The 23171-nt window shown below is 42.4% G+C and overlaps 1 protein-coding gene across 5 annotated transcripts in view; it reads right to left on the bottom strand.

Moving 5' to 3' along the window:
• slc25a25b (solute carrier family 25 member 25b) overlaps window positions 1-23171 on the bottom strand; it is a 54857-nt gene that overhangs the window by 24062 nt on the left and 7624 nt on the right. For 2 of the 5 annotated variants that reach the window (XM_064943311.1, XM_064943312.1), the window contains exon 1: window positions 828-1074. The exons of 2 other annotated variants lie outside the window; for them this stretch is intronic. In XM_064943311.1, the coding sequence (XP_064799383.1) occupies window positions 828-986 (159 nt within the window). In that variant the 5' untranslated portion in view covers window positions 987-1074. Of the gene's footprint in view, window positions 1-827; window positions 1075-12613; window positions 13396-23171 lie in introns of those variants that run through there. One more of the 5 variants, XM_064943310.1, reaches the window with a different exon arrangement.

Genomic DNA, 23171 nt, shown 5'->3' with positions numbered 1-23171 from the left:
ACTATAGTGCCATTTTCTCACTCATCCCTTAGAATACATTTCGGTTAAGTTATTTTGACAACAAGCAAATATCAACCAAAGCATTAGCCTACATTCTAATAATTTTTGATGTCACTAATCTGGGATTTCTTAGAATTTCTAGACATTTCTAGACTCTTCGTTCCACAGGAAGCGTCTGAGCCTTCTTTAAAGGATACCTGCCAAACCACTGACTTTAAATGAATAATCTAAAGAACCAGTTCAGACTCAGAGTCAAGTCTAGCGTCGGCTCCCAGGCTTCACTCACATACAGAAGGGGAGGTCAAAGCTTGTGGCAGAGGCTAAATGAAGTCTGACTACATAGCCACTGGATAGTTTGGAAGAACATGAATTAATGACAAACTCATGGTTATGAAATGAATTGTCTGAAATATTTTGTTGGCATAAATCATTAAAGGCCATATTTGACCCCTATGAAAAAGCAAATGACAAAATAAGGACAGTGCATGAAGCACATTAAAAAGCTAGGTCCTAGGGGGTTCAAAGGACAATGCCTTGCTGACAGATTATATATAACAAGAGTTAATTAAAATTCGTATGAATTTACAATAATTTCCAAGTTACTACTCAGAGGCAGAGAGCCTGTCTCCAGACTGGCCACTCACACAATCAATCAAAAAGCGCATTCTACAGCTGTAGGGCTGTCTGCCAGTCTTACCATATGAATGAAAGTGCTGAATGAAATACCGAAATGCCAACTGGAATGCATTCAAGTGTTATTGCTATGATCACATAAACAGAATTATACAGCTATAAAAAGATTCCAGATTTAAAAACGGCATATCTACCTTCCGCCAGTTTCGATATGTAGAAAATTCCTGAGAAGGAAGAAATATGCTCAGTTTGAAGAGAGACTTGAGTTCAGCTGGTAGTCCATTTGATTCAAAATACTCAAATTCAGTGTGTTCTGAGTTTGGAAAGGGCACACACAGGCACACGCACAACATGCTTCTCTTAGGTAAGTGTAAAATACAAATAAATAAGTTAGATATAAAAAATAAAGTTTGCCCGCTCTGCAGTGCAAAGCTAAAATGCTGGTAGGTAGAAGACACATAAAAGGACTCAAAAAAGGTTCCTCCCACAGAGGCTGGTAGGACCAAGGAGCAATCTCATTGGATGCCACAACATCCCGCCCTCTTACTATCTTTACACCACAGGCTGTCAATATTTCAAGAAAACCAAACAAGACTGCAGTCCGACAAATGAGCCCTCCCATTTAGCCCCCAACAAATGGCCCCTTCATGAAAAAAATGACTTGTGCACATGAATGAAATTAAAGAACCAGAGGTGAACTTTCCAGAAAACCCTTTAAAGCTCCTCTTTCTTTCAGCACAAATGCTTTTATGTGTAATTAATTACAACGGCTTAAATACACAAGTCACATCCTACCGTACTTTAATGTGACCAACTGTGGCAATTTTAGGTATCTTCCTCACACAGAGGAAATCATGAGATCATCAGCATTACAAGGAATCAGATCTTGGGACCGAAACTGTGGTGCCCTGTATGATCAACACCTTTAACTGGGTTATTACAGAGAAGTGTTACCCAACCCATTATATCAAGGGGGATTTGATATTTAAACTAGCTGAAGTTTGACATTGATGACCATCTCCTACAGTTCAAGGACATGCACAAAATCGGTGTTTCACTAAAGTGCAGTTGTAATTGTGGGGCAACTTTGAAATGTCTAACATCTTCCTTTCAAGAAATTTGACAATTTTTATGTCTAACAAGATGGCTAATACACTGGATATTAGTCATCTTGTTAGAAAAGGAAAATCGCCCATTAATGTGCTCAGGAACTTTGGCGACACAGTACCACACCATTAGCATTGATAACAAATTTTATGAGACTGACTGCAGTAGACCATCACAGCTAATACGCTACCACTACGCTAATCACTAACCCAAGGAGTACTAGCAGAAGCACAAATGCTAACCCAAAGTGTAGTCAAGAGGGATTACATTTGACATTTTAGTCATTTAGCAGACGCCCTTATCTAGAGCGACTTATAGGAGCAATTTGTGTTAAGTGCCTTGTGCATTGACAGTTTTCACCTAGTCGGCTCGAGGATTCAAACCAGTGAGCTTTCGATTACTGGCCCAATGCTCTTAACCACTAGGCTACCTGCCTCCCAAGGGATGAGGTTGGTGGATTTATTAAGTTTAGCCTATTTGAACTTAGTAGCTTACTCTTGAAATGTATACAGGTAGGCTTACAAATGTGCCCTTTAAGTAGAAAACTTAAGTAAAAAGCAGCATGAAACTTCCCCTTCTGAGGAAAGAACATGTACCTGTAGAATTAGGACTAAACGAGAGGTTACCACCATTCCAGACTGTATTGTGTGTCAGTAATAGAGATCACCATTGACGTAATAGTCTGCTCCAGTAAAGTGTCTTCTGTCAACGATAGAGGTGGTGAGAGTGAGGAGTGATTCAATTACACGCACAGGAGATTGGAGAGTCCCAGAGACTGCCGGGTGCCTGACTGCAGCAAGCTTGTAAAACCCACACACTTGTCCACTGCCTGCTAGAGGAACCACCTGTAAAGCTATCCCACTGAAGGGGTGGGCGCAGGGGAGTCAGAAGGGGGGCATTTTCAGCCAAGCAACTCTTGGGTGACCGCCAGGTACCTAGCTCTCGGTCTTCCCATTTCACTTGGCCAGCTATTTCTGGGTGAGTCACTTGGCTGGGGTCCAAGGGTAAAGGAAGAATGGCCGCTGACGAGAGGGGTCTTGGTATGGGGGGTCTGTGTGTGTAGGTAGGTCAAATCTACTGTTCAAAATAACGTACGCACATCCAGGAGCTGTTACACATGCATGCAAGGATAATACCTGTACAGAGTTTAGATGCTGCTAGATCTTTAGATCCTAAAACATAGTAGATTGCTCCTAGATTCTAAAACCTAGTTCTCCCTTTAGAGTTCGGCTACAGACATTTACAAACAAACGTCTGGTCAAAGTCATTACGGCCATTAGGCAGTCAATGATTTGTAGGGTAAAACATTTCAGTCCTTTTTACTCTGCTTTATCCAGAATGCATGTGGCTGAGATGTAATGCACCCTTTACACATAACACGCTTATTCAAAACCAGCCAAGTTGATTGAAAGGCTGCAACAATGAAAATATTAAAAACGCAAGATGAGCAGCTTTAATATTGCAATTGAAAAATGAATTAGGCCCTAATCTATGGATTTCACATGACTGGGAATACAGATATGCATATTGGTCACAGATTAAATAAAAATTAGGTACATGGATCAGAAAACCAGTCAGTATCTGGTGTGACGCATCGTGTTGATTAGGCTGTTTATTGTGGCCTGTGGAATGTTGTCCCACTTCAATGGCTGTGCGAAGTTGCTGGATATTGGCAGGAATTGGGACACGCTGTTGTACACATCAATCCAGAGCATCCCAAACATGCTCAATTGGTGGCATGTCTCGCGAGTATGCAGGCCATGGAAGAACTGGGACATTTTCAGCTTCCACAAACTTTGTGTACAGATCCTTGCAACATGGGGCCATGCATTATCATGCTGAAACATGAGGAAGGCGGCAGATGAATGGCACGACAATGGGCCTCAGGATCTCGTCACGGTATCTCTGTGCATTCAAATTGCCATCGATAAAAAGCTATTGTGTTTGTGTCCGTAGCTTATGCCTGCCCGTACTATAACGCCACCATGGGGCACTCTGTTCACAACATTGACATCAACAAACCACTCGCCCACACAACGCCATACACACCGTCTGCAATCTACCCGTTAACCTCTTACACCTATGGTGGCGCTATTTCATTTTTGGAAGAAAAACGTTCCCGTTTTAAACAAGATATTTTGTCACAAAAAGATGCTCGACTATGCATATAATTGCTACTGTTCGAAAGAAAACACTCTGACGTGTCCAGAAATACAAATATCTTCTCTGTGCGTGCCCTTTAACGTGAGCTTCAGGCAAAACCAAGATGACTTGGCATCCAGGAAATGACAAGGATTTTTGAGGCTCTGTCTTTCATGATCTCCTTATATGGCTGTGAACGCAAGAGGAATGAGTCTGCCCTTTCTGTCGTTTCCCCAAGGTGTCTGCAGCATTGTGACGTATTTGTAGGCAGATCGTTGGAAGATTGACCATAAGAGACCACATTTACCACGTGTCCGCCCGGTGTCCTGCGCCGAAATTGGTGCGCAAAAGTCACCTGCCAGTATTTTTCCATGGGAGAAAAGAGAGAGAAGCAAGCTTCCACGAACTGCATGTCAATGAAGAGATATGTGAAAAAACACCTTGAGGATTGATTCCAAACAACGTTTGCCATGTTTCGGTCGATATTATGTAGTTAATCCGGAAAAAGTTTCACGTTGTAGGTGACTGCATTTTCGGTTCGTTTCGGTAGCCAGGCGCAATGTAGAAAACGGAACGATTTCTCCTACACACAGACGCTTTCAGGAAACACTGCGCATCTGGTATGTGGCTGGGAGTCTCCTCATTGAAAACATCAGAAGCTCTTCAAAGGTAAATGATTTTATTTATTTGGTTATCTGGCTTTTGTGAAAATGTTGCGTGCTACATGCTACACAAAATGCTATGCTAGCTTTGCATACTCTTACACAAATTAGTCAATTTCTATGGTTCAAAAGCATATTTTGAAAATCTGAGATGACAGTGTTGTTAAGAAAAGGCTAAGCTTGAGAGCAAACGCATTATTTTAATTTTATTTGCGATTTTCAGAAATCGTTAACGTTGCGTTATGCTAATGAGCCTGAGGCTTAGTCACAATCCCGGATCCGGGATGGGGAGTTTCAAGAGGTTAACAGTTGAAACCAGGATTCATCCGTGAAGAGCACACTTCCCAGCGTGCCAATGGCCATCAAAGGTAAACATGTGCCCACTGAAGTCAGTTAGACGCCGAACTGCAGTCAGGTCAAGAAGCTGGTGAGAACAACAAGCACGCAGATGAGTTCCATGAGAAGGTTTCTGACAGTTTGTGCAGATATTCTTTGGTTGTGCAAACCCATACTTGCATCAGCTGTCCAGGTGGCTGGTGTCAGATGATCCTGCAGATGAAGAAGCCAGATGTGGAGGTCCTTGGCTGGCAAGGTTACACGTGGTCTGCGGTTGGATGCACAGCCAAATTCTCTAAAATGACATGGCAGGTATGGCTGGGCGATATGGCAAAAACATAATGTCACAGTATTTTAAAAACAAATAAAAAATAAATTTACAGTATTTTATGTTTTGGAATTAGTTCTACAATTGTTTTATGAGTAGTGTGTGCCCCTTGGGTGGCAACACACATTCTAAATGACTTCAATGGGTCTTTCTCCATTCTGATTGTTTTATACTGTTAAATTCAACCCCAAATATTTTCAGCATTTTCAATTTTTGCATTTCCCGCACTCATTTGAGATAATTTTTACACTGCTACATAGGGGTGCATGATATGGTCACACAAACTAGGCCTTATTTTACCAAATGTGGCAATTGCAATTTGACTTGCAATTTACAGCAAAACACTTCGGCGAACTGTTGGAATAATGGAAATAAAAGTATTATTCGAATTATATAGTTCAAATAAAATAGTGGGCATTTTCAATACAGTGTGGATGGACATGACGACTGAAAATGCCAGGGAGGAGTTATTGTGACAGGGTAGGAACCAAAGTGTTGGTAAGTGTTTCCTAGGGCACCCTATAATCGTTGGCTACACGGAATGTTTTCTCAGCTACTTCATGTAGCAACGTTCATGCTTTGCGTATTCCTTTTTAAATTTAGAAGATACTGTTATACCAACATGCTGATTGAGGTCTACACTATCACTGGTATTATCAGGATGTATAGCTAATTAAGTTGCTCAGATTCAGTACATTTATTAGATAGCTAGTATGACAGCTAACTAACGATTAGCATTTGCGACTAACAAGATTTAGGCCCAACTTGATAAGAAAAAAGCAACTAGCTTAAGCTGTTTGCAGATGTAAGAAACAAATTAAGTGTAATTATAGAACACTAGGGGATTTTTATTAAAACGGAAGTGTCTTGTGCTCGAGCAACAACAAAATGTGCCCATTGAGTGACAGGGGACGGGGATAGGTCTGTGTGGAAAGCAGCATGGAGTGAGTGAGAGATGACTCAAGTCACTAACTATCAAAATGGGATGTTACACACGGAGTATCACATGTAACAAACCAAACACTCAAATACCGTTTTCGAAGGTAAAGTAAAAACCCCAACCGGTCCGCCAATACCAGTATTACCATCAATACCAGTTTTTAGTCAAATACGGTATACCGCCAAGCCCTCGTTGGAGGGGGCTTATGGTAGAGAAATTAACATAAAATTCTCTGGCAACAGCTCTAGTGGACATTCCTGCAGTCAGTATGCCAATTGCACACACCCTCAAAACTTGACACATTGTGGCATTGTGTTGTGTGATAAAACCGCACATCTTAGAGTGGCCTTTTATTGTCCCCCGGCACAAGGTGCACATGTGTAGTGATTATTCTGTTTATTTAGCTTCTTGATATGCCATACCTGTCAGGTGAATGGATTATCTTGGCAAAGGAGAAATTTTCACGAACAGAGATGTAAACAAATTTGTGCAAAATAAGCTTTTTGTGCATATGGACAATTGTGATCTTTTATTTCAGCTTGTGAAACATGGGACCAACACTTTACATGTTATGTAAATATTTTTGTTAAGTGTATTTACAGTAGGACAAATATGATTCCCTTGATATAAAGTTAAAGGAATATTAATACAAAAATGTCATGCTCTGATCCAGTGGAAAAGTGATAAAATAGGCCTACCTGATTACTTCTTATCAATGCTCGACTTGAACTGAAATAGGTTCCGGTACTCACTTGGGTGCTGGTACTATTTATATTTAGGTGCAATAGCTACACAATACTTTTCAGCAAATATTTTATAAGAGGAACAGGAGCTCAAGCAGTAGAAAATGTGAGGTGCCAGTACTCCGCTCTGGTGAGCTCCTGCCCAAGTCAAACACTGCTTCTTATCCCTTGCGAAAATAGCTACAGATGTGTCTGTCCCAAAGCTGGTGGTTCCTTTTAACATGAGACTTCAATATTCCCAGGTAAGACGTTTTAGGTATTATAGGAATTATAGGTCAATCTCTCTCTATACGATTTGTATTTCAAATACCTTTGACTATTGGATGTTCTTATAGGCACTTTAGTATTGCCAGTGTAACAGTATAGCTTCCGTCCCTCTCCTCGCCCCTACATGGGCTTGAACAAGGAACACATCGACAACAGCCACCCTCGAAGCAGCGTTACCCATCACTCCACAAAAGCCACGGCCCTTGCAGAGCAAGGGGAACAACTACTCCAAGTCTCAAGAGCGAGTGACGTTTGAAATGCTATTTGCGCGCACCCGCTAACTAGCTAGCCATTTCACATCGGTTACACCTGCCTAATCTCGGGAATTGATAGGCTTGAAGTCATAAACAGCTCAATGCTTGAAGCACAGCGAAGAGCTGCTGGCAAAACACGCAAAAGTGCTGTTTGAATGAATGCTTACGAGCCTGCTGGTGCCTACCATAGCTCAGTCAGACTGCTCTAACAAATCATAGACTTTATTATAACATAATAACAAACAGAAATACAAGCCTTAGGTCATTAATATGGTCGAATCCGGAAACTATCATCTCGAAAACGTTTATTCTTTCAGTGAAATACGGAACCGTTCCGTATTTTATCTAACGGGTGGCATCCATAAGTCTAAATATTCCTGTTACATTGCACAACCTTCAATGTGATGTCATAATTACGTAAAATTCTGGCAAGTTAGGCAGCCAAAACGGTTGCATATACACTGACTCTGCGTGCAATGAATGCAAGAGAAGTGACACAATTTCACCTGGTTAATATTGCCTGCTAACCTGGATTTCTTGTAGCAAAATATGCAGGTTTAAAAAAATATACTTCTGTGTATTGATTTTAAGAAAGGCATTGATGTTTATGGTTAGGTCCAGTCGTGCAACGAAATGCGCTTTTGTTAAATCATCCCCCGTTTGGCGAAGTTGGCTGTCTTTGTTTGCAACGAGCCAGGTTAGCAGGCAATATAAACTAAATATGCAGGTTTAAAAATATATACTTGTGTATTGATTTTAAGAAAGGCATTGATGTTTAGGTACACGGAGCAACGACAGTCCTTTTTCGCAAATGCGCACCGCATCGATTATATACAACGCAGGACACGCTAGATAAACTAGTAATATCAACCATGTGTAGTTAACTAGTGATTATGATTGTTTTTTATAAGATAAGTTTATAATGCTAGCAAGCAACTTACCTTGGCTTATTATTGCAGTCGCGTAACAGGCAGGCTCCTCGCGGTGTGCAATGTAAGACAGGTGGTTAGAGCGTTGGACTAGTTAACCGTAAAGTTGCAAGATTGAATCCCCGAGCTGACAAGGTAAAAATCTGTCGTTCTGCCCCTGAACAAGGCAGTTAACCCACCATTCCTAGGCAGTCATTGAAAATAAGAATGTGTTCTTAACTGACTTGCCTAGTTAAATAAAAGGTGTAAAAAAAAATGTATTATATATATATATATTTTTTTTTTAATCGGCCAAATCGGTGTCCAAAAATACAGATATACGATTGTTACGAAAACTTGTTATCGGCCCTAATTAAAATCGGCCATTCCAAACGACCTCTAGTGCGTCTATATATGGAAAAATACTAGTTAAACATTTCTGACCAATCGATTGGTCGAAGGAACGCACGACTTTCGGTCAATCAAGATTTTTTTTTTCCCGGGGACAGCTCTACCACTAGTTACCACTGCCAAATTTTTGGTTAGATTTTTTTGTCTTAATTGAAGGTTAGGCATAAGGTTAGCAGTGTAGATAAGGTTAGGGTCAAGGTTAGGTTTAAACTCACTCATTTCGTAGTATCCAATTATTCTGGCACAGCCAGAAGAGGACTGGCCACCCCACATAGCCTGGTTCCTCTCTAGGTTTCTTCCTAGGTTTTGGCCTTTCTAGGGAGTTTTTCCTAACCAACGTGCTTCTACACCTGCATTGCTTGCTGTTTGGGGTTTTAGGCTGTTTCTGTACAGCACTTTGAGATATCAGCTGATGTACGAAGGGCTATATAAATAAATTTGATTTGTAGTTACTATCTTGTCTCATCGCTACAACTCCCGTACAGGCTCGGGAGAGACGAAGGTCGAAAGTCATGCGTCCTCCGAAATACAACCCAACCAAGCCGCACTGCTTCTTAACACAGCGCGCATCCAACCCGGAAGCCAGCTGCACCAATGTGTGGGAGGAAACACCGTGCACCTGGCGACCTTGGTTAGCGTGCACTGCGCCCGGCCCACCACAGGAGTCGCTGGTGCGCGATGAGACAAGGATATCACTACCGGCCAAACCCTCCCTAACCTGGACAACGCTAGGCAAATTGTGCGTCACCCCACAGACCTCCCAGTCTCTGGTGGTACAGCTAGCGCTGTGATGCAGTGCCCTAGACCACTGCGCCACCTAGAAGGCCCTAAACTCACATTTTAAGAAGATAAATTGTGGAAATAGGCAGGGTTTATGACTTTGTGGCTGTGGTAACTAGGGACGGCCCTGGGAATGGGACATGGGGTCTTACAGCTGTAGAGTCTTAATTTGAGCCAGTTTGATACAGCAGGAAAATAATACTGCTGCAACAGGAAATGTGAATTATAATTAAATTTACATTTTTGTAGTGGTTGATACATTTTTTTCATAAGGGAAAACCAAGTCTGAAATTTGTAAGTGGAAATAAACTTCAGAAGCCTTTTAAAACCTCAAAGTTCTCCTGAAACAGGGTGATCAAATTAAGATCCTACAGAAAAACATGTTTTTTTTCATCCTTCTCCATTGACTATCAAATGGCTACCCAGACAATTTGTATTGCCCACCTCCCCCCTCTTTTACACTGCTGCTACTCTCTATTATTATCTATGCGTAGTCACGTTAATAACTCTACCTACATGTACATATTACTTCAATTACCTCGACTAACCGGTGCCCCCGCACCATGACTGTACCGGTACCCCCTGTATATTGCCTCGCTATTGTTATTTTACTGCTGCTCTTTGTTACTTTTATTTATTTTTTGTGTGTGTATTTTTCTTAAAACTGTATTGTTGGTTAAGGGCTTTGTAAGTAAGCATTTCACTGTACACCTGTTGAATTCGGCACGTGACAAATAAAAATTTGATTTGAATATAGGCCATCTTCCGATTACTCCCGCTCTATGCAATAGACAACTTAGAAAAGGACATAAACATATAGTTATCAGCAATCCCTCTCCGATACAGTCCCGTCATTAGGCCGGTCTGAAAGTTCAGATAATCAGTCCACAACAGTCCAACGTGTCAAAAAGCTTTTCTAGAGCAAAAAAAACGTGCGGTCAGTCAGTAAGTATTGTAATGATATTTTTGCACTAGTTGGCTGTACCTGCACCAAAACACCGCAAAATGTTTAATTTATAGCTTGTTCCCGAACCACTTTTAAAAATAGAGAGCCAATTGGGAACATTGAATAGCAATAAAATCACAGTATCAAATCACAATACACATAGAACCGTGAGAATAGCAATATATATCGTAACGGCACCTAAGTATTGTATCATAATGTTCCTGGCAATTCTCAGCCCTAATGTATTGTTGTGACTGGTGAAAGTCACAGGTTTGAATTATAGGTTTGAGGTTACAGCTGAGATAAAGTCTGTAACATGTGTGACATACGTACGTGTCATGAACGATGTGTGGCTCACTCCATTAAGACGCTCATCTAAAAATGACAGTGCAACTTTGCCAGGCCTAAATGTCCTGTCGTTAAAAACCCTATTAGGATGGGATTGGGGACTTAGTAGTCTAAATGGCGGCGGTACCTCGATTTTCATATTGTCAAACGGTACACTCCTTCTCTCATCCCAGGATTTAAGGTATTACTGTCTCAGTACACAAAGGGTGCAAATAATCCGCAAAAACAGCCCATTGGGCATCTATTACCAGAATGCTAACAAAACTTGCACATAGTGCATTTCCATAGAGGCTGCTAGCTAGATATGCTAACGAGCACAAAGCGAAAATAAACTAATTGCAAAGACAGGCAATCCAGCTCAAAGTTATACAAGTATAGGTAGTAGCTACCGAATGCCATTTTTAGAGAGTTTGGACATTTACAAGCGAATGTGAATGAGAGACATTGTGCAAATGAACAAAGTTTTGACACATGCTTGTCTGAAGGAAGAAGAGCACTGGTTCTGGAGCAGCATGTGTACATGCGGTGTCTGTGTGGAGTCGCTAGAATAACACAGGGCTCTACGCTGGCCTTCTTTACAAGGAGCACGTGTGCGCCTAAGCTGAAAAATGTAGGGGCACACAAAGACATTTCGAGTACGATGAAAAATATGGGAGGCAACAAAGCTAGAATCGTACATTTTTATAGAGACTCACTGGTGCTCTTAAATAAAAATTCCAGGTCGCACAGAAAGATATTTAGGCGCATATGTAGAGGCCTGCAACAGGCCTGCCTGCTCTGTTTGGAGAAGAGCAGACTGAGGGGCCGAAAAGGCGAGCAAGACTGTTCTGTTCGGAGAGGCGAGCAAGACGCAAGGAAATCAAGATAGCAGTGGCAGCTGAACAGATAAGTCATCCAAAGTGCTTTGACTTCTCAAAACACGGCTAACACTATATGATGCCCCGTATCCTTATTGATTCAGCCACTTACTGAGCTAACGAGCATGTTAAACCAGATACACAGCTGTACTCGCCATCTCCCGTTGTGCCATTTACCACCAAAGCATAGCATATATTATCAGTCAAATGCCATACATCTTATTATCACGTTTACTCTGCAATCTGCGGTGAAGTCAATTTGAAAGCAGGCATTGGGCAAATCGTCCATACATAGCGGTTTTCCCAGACCTGCAACTAGCCACACATTATATCTACTTTTGAAGCCTTTCTGGACACAATGTTCTGAACCCACCTGATAACTTGCGCCAACGTTTGTCACATAGCACAATGCGAAGAGAGTACCACGGCACAGTTGAGTACCACCACTGCACATAGTAACCCTTAAGTGGACAGCACTTAAACAAATGCTCATCGCACCCCAGAGGACAATCACGAGCCAATTTCTAAAGATTTCTAAAGTTGTTTGTGCATGTTCACTGGAATTTGGTATTTTGGCTGTGAAATGGACATGCAGTACCTGTGACATCTCTCAGAAACATCTCCTCTCTGAAAGGGTGGCACGATAGTTAAGTGTCAGCCTGTGGACACAGCGTGAACTTTGAAAGATGTGCCAAGTTTTTCAGATCACCAAAGACGACATGCTCCCTTTAATCTCTATATTCTGTCCTAGAACATTACAGAATTTTGAAATACTCGACTCAAAAATGACCTTTTCCAAATTGAACCGGAATTTTCAGTGTCTTAATTACTGTAACTTCAAAATGTGCTCATCCACCATGCAAAGGAGACAGCCAGTAAATGGCCAGTTCAATCCCTCCACCTGCCACCCCCTCCACACATACAAAGCGGTTGTTTCCATCCCTGCGGTACCTGTTGAAAGCCATCAGGGGGGACCACCATGATTAACACTGTGGTCTTCTTCGCAGGTGTGCCATCACTCCTGCCCTTGTCATCCCTGGCAGATGTGTCAAGGTCTCCCTCGAGTCCAGTTTTCTTGGCAGTCTTTCCACTGACGGAAACCTCTGCTTCGCTCTCCTCCGGTGACTGGGTTCCCACGGGCTCACACTCTGTCCTTCCCACAAACCATTGGCATAGGGAAGTCCATACACTCTGCAGCATCCTCGTCTCTAGACTGATGCTCGTCTGGGTGCTGAAAAGCCGGTGCCAACACACAATTAGAAAGGTGGGTGTCAGCCGAGGTAAGAGTTCTGCGCCGGTAGAAAGAGAATTCACAGCGAGGGCAGGTGAGGACAACCGCAGAATGCAAAAGAGGGTCCTTCAAGTTTCTTCCGCGTCACTGCTTCAGCTCCAAAAGCTCCTTTTCCTGTGTGCACTCAGCTGTGCTCCTCCTTTCATCATCCTTCCTCAGATGTATCAGTCAGTATTAGTGGCACTTTTCTTTCAATCAACGCACACTATAAGTTCTACTCTGCCCAAACAAAAACATTAATTTAGCTGTAGCTTTAATGCAGCCAAATATGCAGGACTAAATGTTCCAATCAAAACGATTGTATGGACAAACTCTTAAACCACTAACATGTAACTTCTGTTAAAGACTAAAGAATGATGCAACTGCAACTGATATCTTGAGTTTAGTTCGATACTACCTTGGCTGCATCTCTGCTGCATATCATCTACTGAGAGGTTAAGACTGAGACAGGAGCTACAGTGAGATTGTGCCGGTTAGCTGGCTCAGTATCGACGGACAGAGTAATGCAGTAAAAAAGAAGAGTCTTCTGAAACCTGCATTCTCACTGCAGCGCTGCATCAGCCAATCACGGCAGCCCACACTGATAGGTCCAACTGGAGATTCCCCAGAGCTGGACTCCACAACCAATTAGAATAGAGGATACAAACGAAGCAACTAATTTATGACTTGTCATCCTGAATCGAATGGGCTTGTAAGGGTTGGGGGAAGTCTCTCTACTCTCAGAAAAACCTGCTGACTGTTCTTTCCCCTCCATCAAAATGTCAGTATCACCATGGCAACCTCACCCAGCTCTGCATGCTCTTTTCCACTAACACATACTGATCAGCAAAACCTCTTCAACTCTCCTCACTCTTCATCTTTTCTGTCTTCAAAGGCCTATATCACAACCTGCCGTGATTGGCAGTCCCATAGGGTGGCGCACAATTGGCCCAGCGTCGTCCGGGTTTGGCCAGTGTAGGCCGTCATTGTAAATAAGAATTTGTTCTTCACCAACTTGCCTAGTTAAATTAAAGGTTATACTTTTTTTTTAAAGACTGCTCCATCCAAGACACTGTTCTGAATGAGCTTGCACGTCTGAGTATCAGTTTGAATTTGTATTTTTCTTTTCATTCATTTTCAACTTGAAATTGAAGCGTAGAACCGATTACAGCTGAATCCTACCATTACTTAGGATTTCTGATTTTATTACGATGTCTCCAAAAGGGTTGGAGTCAATTCCATTTATCACTAAAGGATGTCTCATTCAGTGAATGATTTGGAATGTTGCCCATTAGCTTCAATCTTGCAAATACTTTTCTTTTAAACATTTAAATCAATTGAATTCTGGTCATTTTCTGAGCAGACTTAACCTTGGTGTTCAGACTTCTCCATGTTGACCTTTTGGCCAGGAAATATTTATTTGTTTCCTTCAACAGGAGCTGATTGTGCATTGGGATTTTATCCAGAGATAACAACAGAAGATCATTGCAAAAGGTCAGTGAGTGCTCCTCATGTCTAGGGACATATCCACATAAAGGAAATCAGTCAATTGAAAATAATTCATTAGGTTCTAATCTATTGATTTCACATAACTGGGAATACAGATATGCATCCAATAGGCACAGATACCTTAAAAAAAAGGCAGGGGCGTGGATCAAAAAACCAGTCAGTATTTGGTGTGGCCACCTTTTACCTCATGCAGCGTGATACATTTGTATTTATAAGGGATCCAAAACAAAAGATAAAACAGTACATCATATAACAGTATTAAGCCACAATATGACATACAATACAAAATGTATAATACCACCATACAACAATATTACAATGTACGTGTGGTAGTGTGTGTGTATATAGAGTGCGTGTGGTAGTGTGTGTGCATGCATACAGTACCAATAAAAAGTTGACACACCTACTCATTCAAGGGTTTTTGTTAATACTATTTTCTACATTGTAGAATAAGTGATGACATCAAAACTATAAAATAACATATGGAATCAGGGAGTAACCCAAAAAAAACTGCTAAACAGATCAAAATATATTTGAGATTCTTCAAAGTAGCCACCCTTTGCCTCGATGACAACTTTGCACACTCTTAGCAAGACTAAATATGAAGCTGCATAATATTACAGCTGCAGTTTAACCTACCAACTATGTGTAGACAACTGCTGTGAAAGTATTAATCAAATTTTAAAAATCCCCTCAGATTTGTGCAGTTGAGTTTATGGACGCTTTACAACAAGCAAGGTGTTGTAGCAAACGGTCATTTGGCTGACCAATAACATGACCGTTATTGCACTAGGTCTGACCTGTTCCATGACCGTCACAGCACTAGGCCTGACCTGTTAATAACAGAAAGAAATAACTGTATGACAGAATACTACTGCTTCATCACCACATAATCAAATTGTACCTCCCTCATAATTACAGTCCTAATCATATAAAAAAAAAACAGAATAATAATTCTAATGTCATATATGTTCCAGGTGTAAATTATATACATAATGCTTATATTCTGACGAAAGGCAGTATGTCCCTGCTTTCAATAAAATAACGAGTCAGAGGTGGGCATCCCCTGCTGGACAATATAAGTATTTTCATCAGGAAGACAGTAGCCTGGCTGACGGGACTCGCTCTGGACAGGAGTTTGTTGGAAATGCAGTATTCGCGCAGAAATTGGCTGAGCTTTGATCTCATGTTGTTTGGATTTGAAAATCCAACAGTTGTTGAAAAGGGCGCGCTCGGGGCTGTGTGTGGTTGTCCATCTGGTTGTTTGAGTGTGAAAGACACAGAGGAGAACCAATTCAGTAAAAAATAACAGCCCCCTTTATTATCAACACATTGTGTCTTCAACATCAGGAAGACTTGGGAGTTTGGTGTTAGCCAGAATACAAGACAAGAGCCACAAGTCATGAACTCATGGTGAGGAAATGCTGTGAAATCCCATTGACATTCACAGAGATTGAGTGGCTAATGGAGTGAGCTTAGAGGTTGGCAGAATGTTGTCTATGGGTGAAGTTTACCTCAGGGAGAATCGCCATGCTTCCTTCCACAATGATCCCTTCAGCCCAAATCTCATTACTGTGAAGGTTAGGCTCATTACTGTGAAGGTTAGCCTAAGTGTTGGAACCATTAGCTGTTTCCTGGGCTTTCACTAATTCTCCATTCAATTAAAGATGCACTATATAATAGGATGCCCTCCATGTTTGCCTCTAGGGGTGCTCGTAAGCCAGAAAGGGAACCTTAAATTAAATCGCATTGATACACACAGCGTAACGCTGTAAAGAGGGCCAAGTACCTTACTACGGAAAACAAATGGGGTCTTGCCATTCCATATAAGCCTAACTTCACATTAGGTCAATAATGCTTATACATTTCCTTTGAATGCATTCAGTTGTACAACTGACTAGGTATCCCCCATTCCCTTTCATTGGAGTTTGACCAAGGCAGATTTAGGAAGATATATCATTTTTATGGCAGGTAAAATGCATCATATTGTACAGTAAATGGAGGGACAAGGACATGCAGTATATGAGAAGCATCAAATACAACTTTTCTCAAACCCATTTTGAGATCAAACCCCTTGCTTGACCTTCGGAGGCACTCCAGTTACATTTACAGTAGAGCAGCTAAGCGCGAAAAACACAAAAAGAAGCTGAGCTGGCACCACACACACACATTACGATTACCCAGCTAATTGGACAAGAAAAGTGCATAGGACAGTGGACTTGTCTCAGACTCTGCAGCAGTGAAGGGAGTATTTGCATTGTCCATGCTTGTAATGATTGGCTATTGTGCACCATTTTTTGTGTTGTCAAGATAATAAACTGTAGAGAACGCGTACAAGCACTAGAGCTTTACCTTTCTTCCAAAACTCACTGGATATCAGAATGATGACATTTGCAAATTGCCCAGCAGGCATTTGTAGATCATTTACCTTGCAAAGGATCAAATGGCGCCAAAGAAGAAGGCTGGCGTTTTCCTTTAACGAGTCTGATGAGCCCGACGCTAACGATATACTGCTTTCTCGGAGACAGGCCCAGATCCCCGTGATTTGAGTGAAGAGGAGGTGAGGGAAAGGGGCCAAAGGGCGGGCGGCCTTCTGAGAATTCGTAGGCTATCAAATAAACCCCCACTTCCTTCCATTCTGCTAGCAAATGTGAAATCTTTGGAGAATTAAATCAATGACCTATGCGGAAGATTAAACTACCAATGGGACATTCAAAAATTTAATCTCTTATGCTTCACGGAGTCGTGGCTGAACGACGACACCATCAACATACAGCTGGCTGGTTATACGCTGTACCGGCAGGATAGAACAACGGCGTCTGGTAAGACAAGGGGCGGGGGACTATGTTTGTAAATAACAGCTGGTGCACGGTATCTAAGGAAGTGTCGAGCTATTTCTCGCCTGAGGTAGAGTATCTCATGACAAGCTGTAGACCACACCATCTACCTAGAGAGTTTATCTGTATTCGTAGCTGTTTACATACCACCACAGACTGAGGCTGGCACTCATTGAATGAGCTGTGTTCCACCATAAGCAAACAACAAAACGCTCACCCAGAGGCGGCACTCCTAGTAGCTGGGGACTTTAATGCAGGGAAACGTAAATCCGTTTTACCAAATTTCTAATCAGCATGTTAAATGTGCAACCAGAGGGTAAAAAAATAACAATAAATAAACTCTGAACCACGTTTACTCCACACACAGACACGCATACAAAGCTCTCCCTCCAATGGCAAATCTGACAATCTATCCTCCTTACAAGCAAAACTTAAAGCAGGAAGCACCAGAGACTAGATCAATAAAAAAAAGGTCAGATGAAGCAGATGCTAAGCTACAGGACTGTTTTGCTAGCACAGACTGGAATATGTTCCAGGATTCCTGAGAAGGGATTGAGGAGTACACCACATCAGTCATTGGCTTCAACAATAAGTGCATCGATGACATCATCCCCTCAGTGACCGTACGTACTAGAGGTCGACCGATTAACTTCTTGGTGACAGGGGGCAGTATTTTCACGTCCAGATGAAATGCCTGCTACTCATCCCCAGAAGATAAGATATGCATAGTATTAGTAGATTTGGATAGAAAACACTGAAGTTTCTAAAACTGTTTGAATCATGTCTGTGAGTATAACAGAACGTAGCAGGTGAAACCCTGAGGACAAACCATTCAGAATTATTTTTTATTTTTTTGAGGTCACTCTTTTCAATGGGTTTTCATTGGGAATCCAGATTTCTAAGGGACCTTCTTGCAGTTCCTATCGCTTCCACTGGATGTCAACAGTCTTTAGAAATTGGTTGAGGTTATTCCTTTGTGTAACGAAGAGGTACGGCCATCTTGAACGAGGGTCACTTGAAGTGTACTGTTAAATAGAGGAGCGTGACTAGGCTGCTTCAGTTTGTTTTCTTCCTGTATTGAACACAGATCATCCAGTCTTCAATTTTATCGATAATTTACCCCCCAAAAAAATACACTGCTCAAAAAAAAAAAAAAGGGAACACTAAAATAACACATCCTAGATCTGAATGAATGAAAATTCTTATTAAATACTTTTTTCTTTACATAGTTGAATGTGCTGACAACAAAAATCACACAACAATTATCAATGGAAATCAAATTTATCAACCCATGGAGGTCTGGATATGGAATCACACTCAAAATCAAAATGAGGCTCAGTAGTGTGTGTGGCCTCCACGTGCCTGTATGACCTCCCTACAACGCCTGGGCATGCTCCTGATGAGGTGGCGGATGGTCTCCTGAACGATCTCCTCCCAGACCTGGACTAAAGCATCCGCCAAGTCCTGGACAGTCTGTGGTGCAACGTGGCGTTGGTGGATGGAGCGAGACATGATGTCCCAGATGTGCTCAATTGGATTCAGGTCTGGGGAACGGGCGGGCCAGTCCATAGCATCAATGCCTTCCTCTTGCAGGAACTGCTGACACACTCCAGCCACATGAGGTCTAGCATTGTCTTGCATTAGGAGGAACCCAGGGCCAACCGCACCAGCATATGGTCTCACACAGGTTCTGAGGATCTCATCTCGGTACCTAATGGCAGTCAGGCTACCTCTGGCGAGCACATGGAGGGCTGTGCGGCCCCCCAAAGAAATGCCACCCCACACCATGACTGACCCACCGCCAAACCGGTCATGCTGGAGGATGTTGCAGGCAGCAGAACGTTCTCCACGGCATCTCCAGACATGTGCTCAGTGTGAACCTGCTTTCATCTGTGAAGAGCACAGGGTGCCAGTGGCGAATTTGCCAATCTTGGTGTTCTCTGGCAAATGCCAAACGTCCTGCACGGTGTTGGGCTGTAAGCACAACCCCCACCTGTGGACGTCGGGCCCTCATACCACCCTCATGGAGTCTGTTTCTGACCGTTTGAGCAGACAGATGCACATTTGTGGCCTGCTGGAGGTCATTTTGCAGGGCTCTGGCAGTGCTCCTCCTTGCACAAAGGCGGAGGTAGCGGTCCTGCTGCTGGGTTATTGCCCTCCTACGGCCTCCTCCACGTCTCCTGATGTACTGGCCTGTCTCCTGGTTGCGCCTCCATGCTCTGGACACTACGCTGACAGACACGGCAAACCTTCTTGCCACAGCTCGCATTGATGTGCCATCCTGGATGAGCTGCACTACCTGAGCCACTTGTGTGGGTTGTAGACTCCGTCTCATGCTACCACTAGAGTGAAAGCACAGAAAGACCCAGCCACGTTTCATCTTCAATGCCCTTGCTGATGGTAGGCTTTGTTACTTTGGTCCCAGCTCTCTGCAGGTCATTCACTAGGTCCCCCCGTGTGGTTCTGGGATTTTTGCGTGGAGCCCCAGATCGAGGGAGATTATCAGTGGTCTTGTAGCCAGGAAGCATAGGAACTGAGAAGTGGTCTGGTCACCACCTGCAGAACCACTCCTTTATTGGGGGTGTCTTGCTAATTGCCTATAATTTCCACCTGTTGTCTATTCCATTTGCACAACAGCATGTGAAATTTATTGTCAATCAGTGTTGCTTCCTAAGTGGACAGTTTGATTTCACAGAAGTGTGATTGACTTGGAGTTACATTGTGTTGTTTAAGTGTTCCCTTTATTTTTTTGAGTAGTGTACCTAAAGGTGTATTATAAAAGTAGTTTGAAATGTTTTGGCAAAGTTTACAGGTAACTTTTGAGATATTTTGTGGTCACATTGAGCAAGTTGGAACCGGTGTTTTTCTGGATCAAACGCACCAAATAAATGGACATTTTGGATATATATCGACGGAATTAATCGAACAAAATGACCATTTGTGATGTTTATGGGACATATTGGCGTGCCAACAAAAGAAGCTCGTCAAAGGGAAGGCATGAATTATATTATTTATTTCTGCGTTTTGTGTCGCGCCTGCAGGGTTCAAATATGGTTCCTCACTTTGTTTACTATGGTGCTATCCTCAGATAATAGCCTGTTTGCTTTCACCGAAAAGCCTTTTTGAAATCAATCTGACATGTTGGCTAGATTCACAACAAGTGCAGCTTTAATTTGCTATCTTGCATGTGTGATTTAAATGAAGTTTGATTTTTATAGTAATTTATTTGAATTTGGCGCCCTGCATTTTCCCAGAGAGGTTAATCAGAATGGCTGATTAATTAGGGCCAATTTCAAGTTTTCATAACAATCGGAAATCGGTATTTTTGGACAACAATTTGGCCGATTAAAAAAAAAAAAAATGTTGAACCTTTATTTAACTAGGCAAGTCAGTTTCGAACTTAAGAACACATTCTTATTTTCAATGACGACCTAGGAACGGTGGGTTAACTGCCTTGTTCATGGGCAGAACGACAGATATTAACCTTGTCAGCTCGGAGATTCAATCTTGCAACCTTACAGTTAACTAGTCCAACGCTCTAACCACCTGCCTTACATTTGCACTCCACGAGGAGCCTGCCTGTTACGCGAATGCAGTAAGAAGCCAAGGTAAGATGCTTGCTAGCTAGCATTAAACTTATCTTATAAAAAACAATCAATCATAATCACTAGTTAACTACACATGGTTGATGATATTACTAGTTTATCTGGCGTGTCCTGCGTTGCATATAATCGATGCAGTGCGCATTCGCGAAAAAGGACCGTCATTGCTCCAACATGTACCTAACCATAAACATCAATGACTTTCTTAAAATCAATACACAGAAGTATATATTTTTAAACCTGCATATTTAGCTAAAAGAAATCCAGGTTAGCAGGCAATATTAACCAGATGAAATTGCGTCACTTCTCTTGCATTCATTCCACGCAGAGTCAGGGTATATGCAACAGTTTGGGCCGCCTGGCTCGTTGCGAACTAATTTGCCAGAATTTTACGTAATTATGACATAACATTGAAGGTTGTACAACGTAACAGCAATATTTAGACTTCGGGATGCCACCCGTTACATAAAATACAGAACGATTCCGTATTTCACTGAAAGAATAAACGCTTTGTTTTCGAAATGATAGTTTCCGGATTCGACCTTATTAAATGACCAAAGGCTCGTATTTCTGTGTGTTATGTTATAATTAAGTCTGATTTGATATTTGATAGAGCAGTCTGACTGAGCGATGGTAGGCAGCAGCAGGGTCGTACGCATTCATTCAAACAGCACTTGTGTGTTTGCCAGCAGCTCTTTGCAATGCTTCAAGCATTGAGCCGTTTATGACTTCAAGCCTTTCAACTCCCGAGATTAGGCTGGTGTAACCGATGTGAAATGGCTATCTAGTTAGCAGGGTGCACGCTAATAGCGTTTCAATCGGTGACGTCACTCGCTCTGAGACCTTGAAGTAGTTGTTCCCCTTGCTCTGCAAGGGCTGCGGCTTTTGTGGAGCGATGGGTAATGATGCTTCCAGGGTGGCTGTTGTCGATGTGTTCCTTGTTCGAGCCCAGGTAGGGGCAAGGAGAGGGACAGAATCTATACTGTTACCAAATTGAAAATGTTTCATTATGTATTTGAGGTTAAATTGATTTTATTGATGCATTAATATTAAGTTAAAAGTGTTCATTCAGTATTGTTGTAATTGTCATTATTACATTTTTTTTTAAATACGTATTAATTAATATATACCGATTAATCGGCACGATGGATCACAGGCAACATCTGCACTGAGCTAACAGCTAGAGCTGCCGCTTTCAAGGAGCGGGACTCTAACTCGGTAGCTTATAAGAAATTCCACTAAGCCGTCAGACAAAACATTAAACAGGCAAAGCATCAATACAGGACTAAGATCGAAACATACTACACCGGCTCTGACACTCGTCGGATGTGGCAGGGCTTGCAAACCATTACAGACTACAAAAGGGAAGCACAGCCGAGAGATGCCCAGTAACACAAGCCTGCCTAAACTACTTTATGCTCGCTTCGAGGCAAATAACACTGAAACATGCATGAGAGCACCAGCTGTTCCAGAAGACTGGGATCATGCTCTCCGCAGCCGATATAAGTAAGACCTTTAAACAGGTCAACATTCACAAGGCCGCAGGGCCAGACTGATTACCAGGACGTGTACTGCGAGCATGCGTTGACCAACTGTCAAGTGTTTTCACTGACATTTTCAACCTCTCCCTGTCTTAGTCTGTAATACCAACATGTTTTAAGCAGACCACCATAGTGCCTGTGCCCAAGAACACTAAGGCAACCTGCCTAAATGACTACAGACCTGTAGCACTCACGTCTGTAGCCATGAAGTGCTTTGAAAGGCTGGTCATGTCTCACATCAACACCATCATCCCAGAAACCCTAGACCCACTCCAATTTGCATACCGCCCAACAGATCCACAAATGATGCACTCTCTATTGCACACCACACTCCCCTTTCCCACCTGGACAAAAGGAACACCTATGTGAGAATGCCATTCATTGGCTACAGCACAGCGTTCAACAACATAGTGCCCTCAAAGATCATCAATAAGCTAAGGACCCTGGGGTAGGTAACAACACATCCTCAACACAGGGGCCACTCAAGGGTACGTGCTCAGTCCCCTCCTGTACTCCCTGTTCACTCATGACTGCACAGCCAGGCACGACTCCAACACCATCATTAAGTTTGCCGATGACACAACAGTGTTAGGCCTGATCACCGACAAGACAACATATAGGGAGGTCAGAGACCTGGCCGTGTGGTACCAGGACAACAACCTCAACATGATCAAGACAAAGGACATGATTGTGGACAACAGGAAAAAGAGAACCGAGCACGCCCCCATTCTCGTCGACAGGGCTGCAGTG

Source organism: Oncorhynchus masou, chromosome 28 (assembly GCF_036934945.1).
Source record: "Oncorhynchus masou masou isolate Uvic2021 chromosome 28, UVic_Omas_1.1, whole genome shotgun sequence".
Lineage (NCBI taxonomy): Eukaryota > Metazoa > Chordata > Actinopteri > Salmoniformes > Salmonidae > Oncorhynchus > Oncorhynchus masou.
Note: the sequence above shows the minus strand (reverse complement) of the source record. Positions and strands in the feature narration are given on the sequence as shown.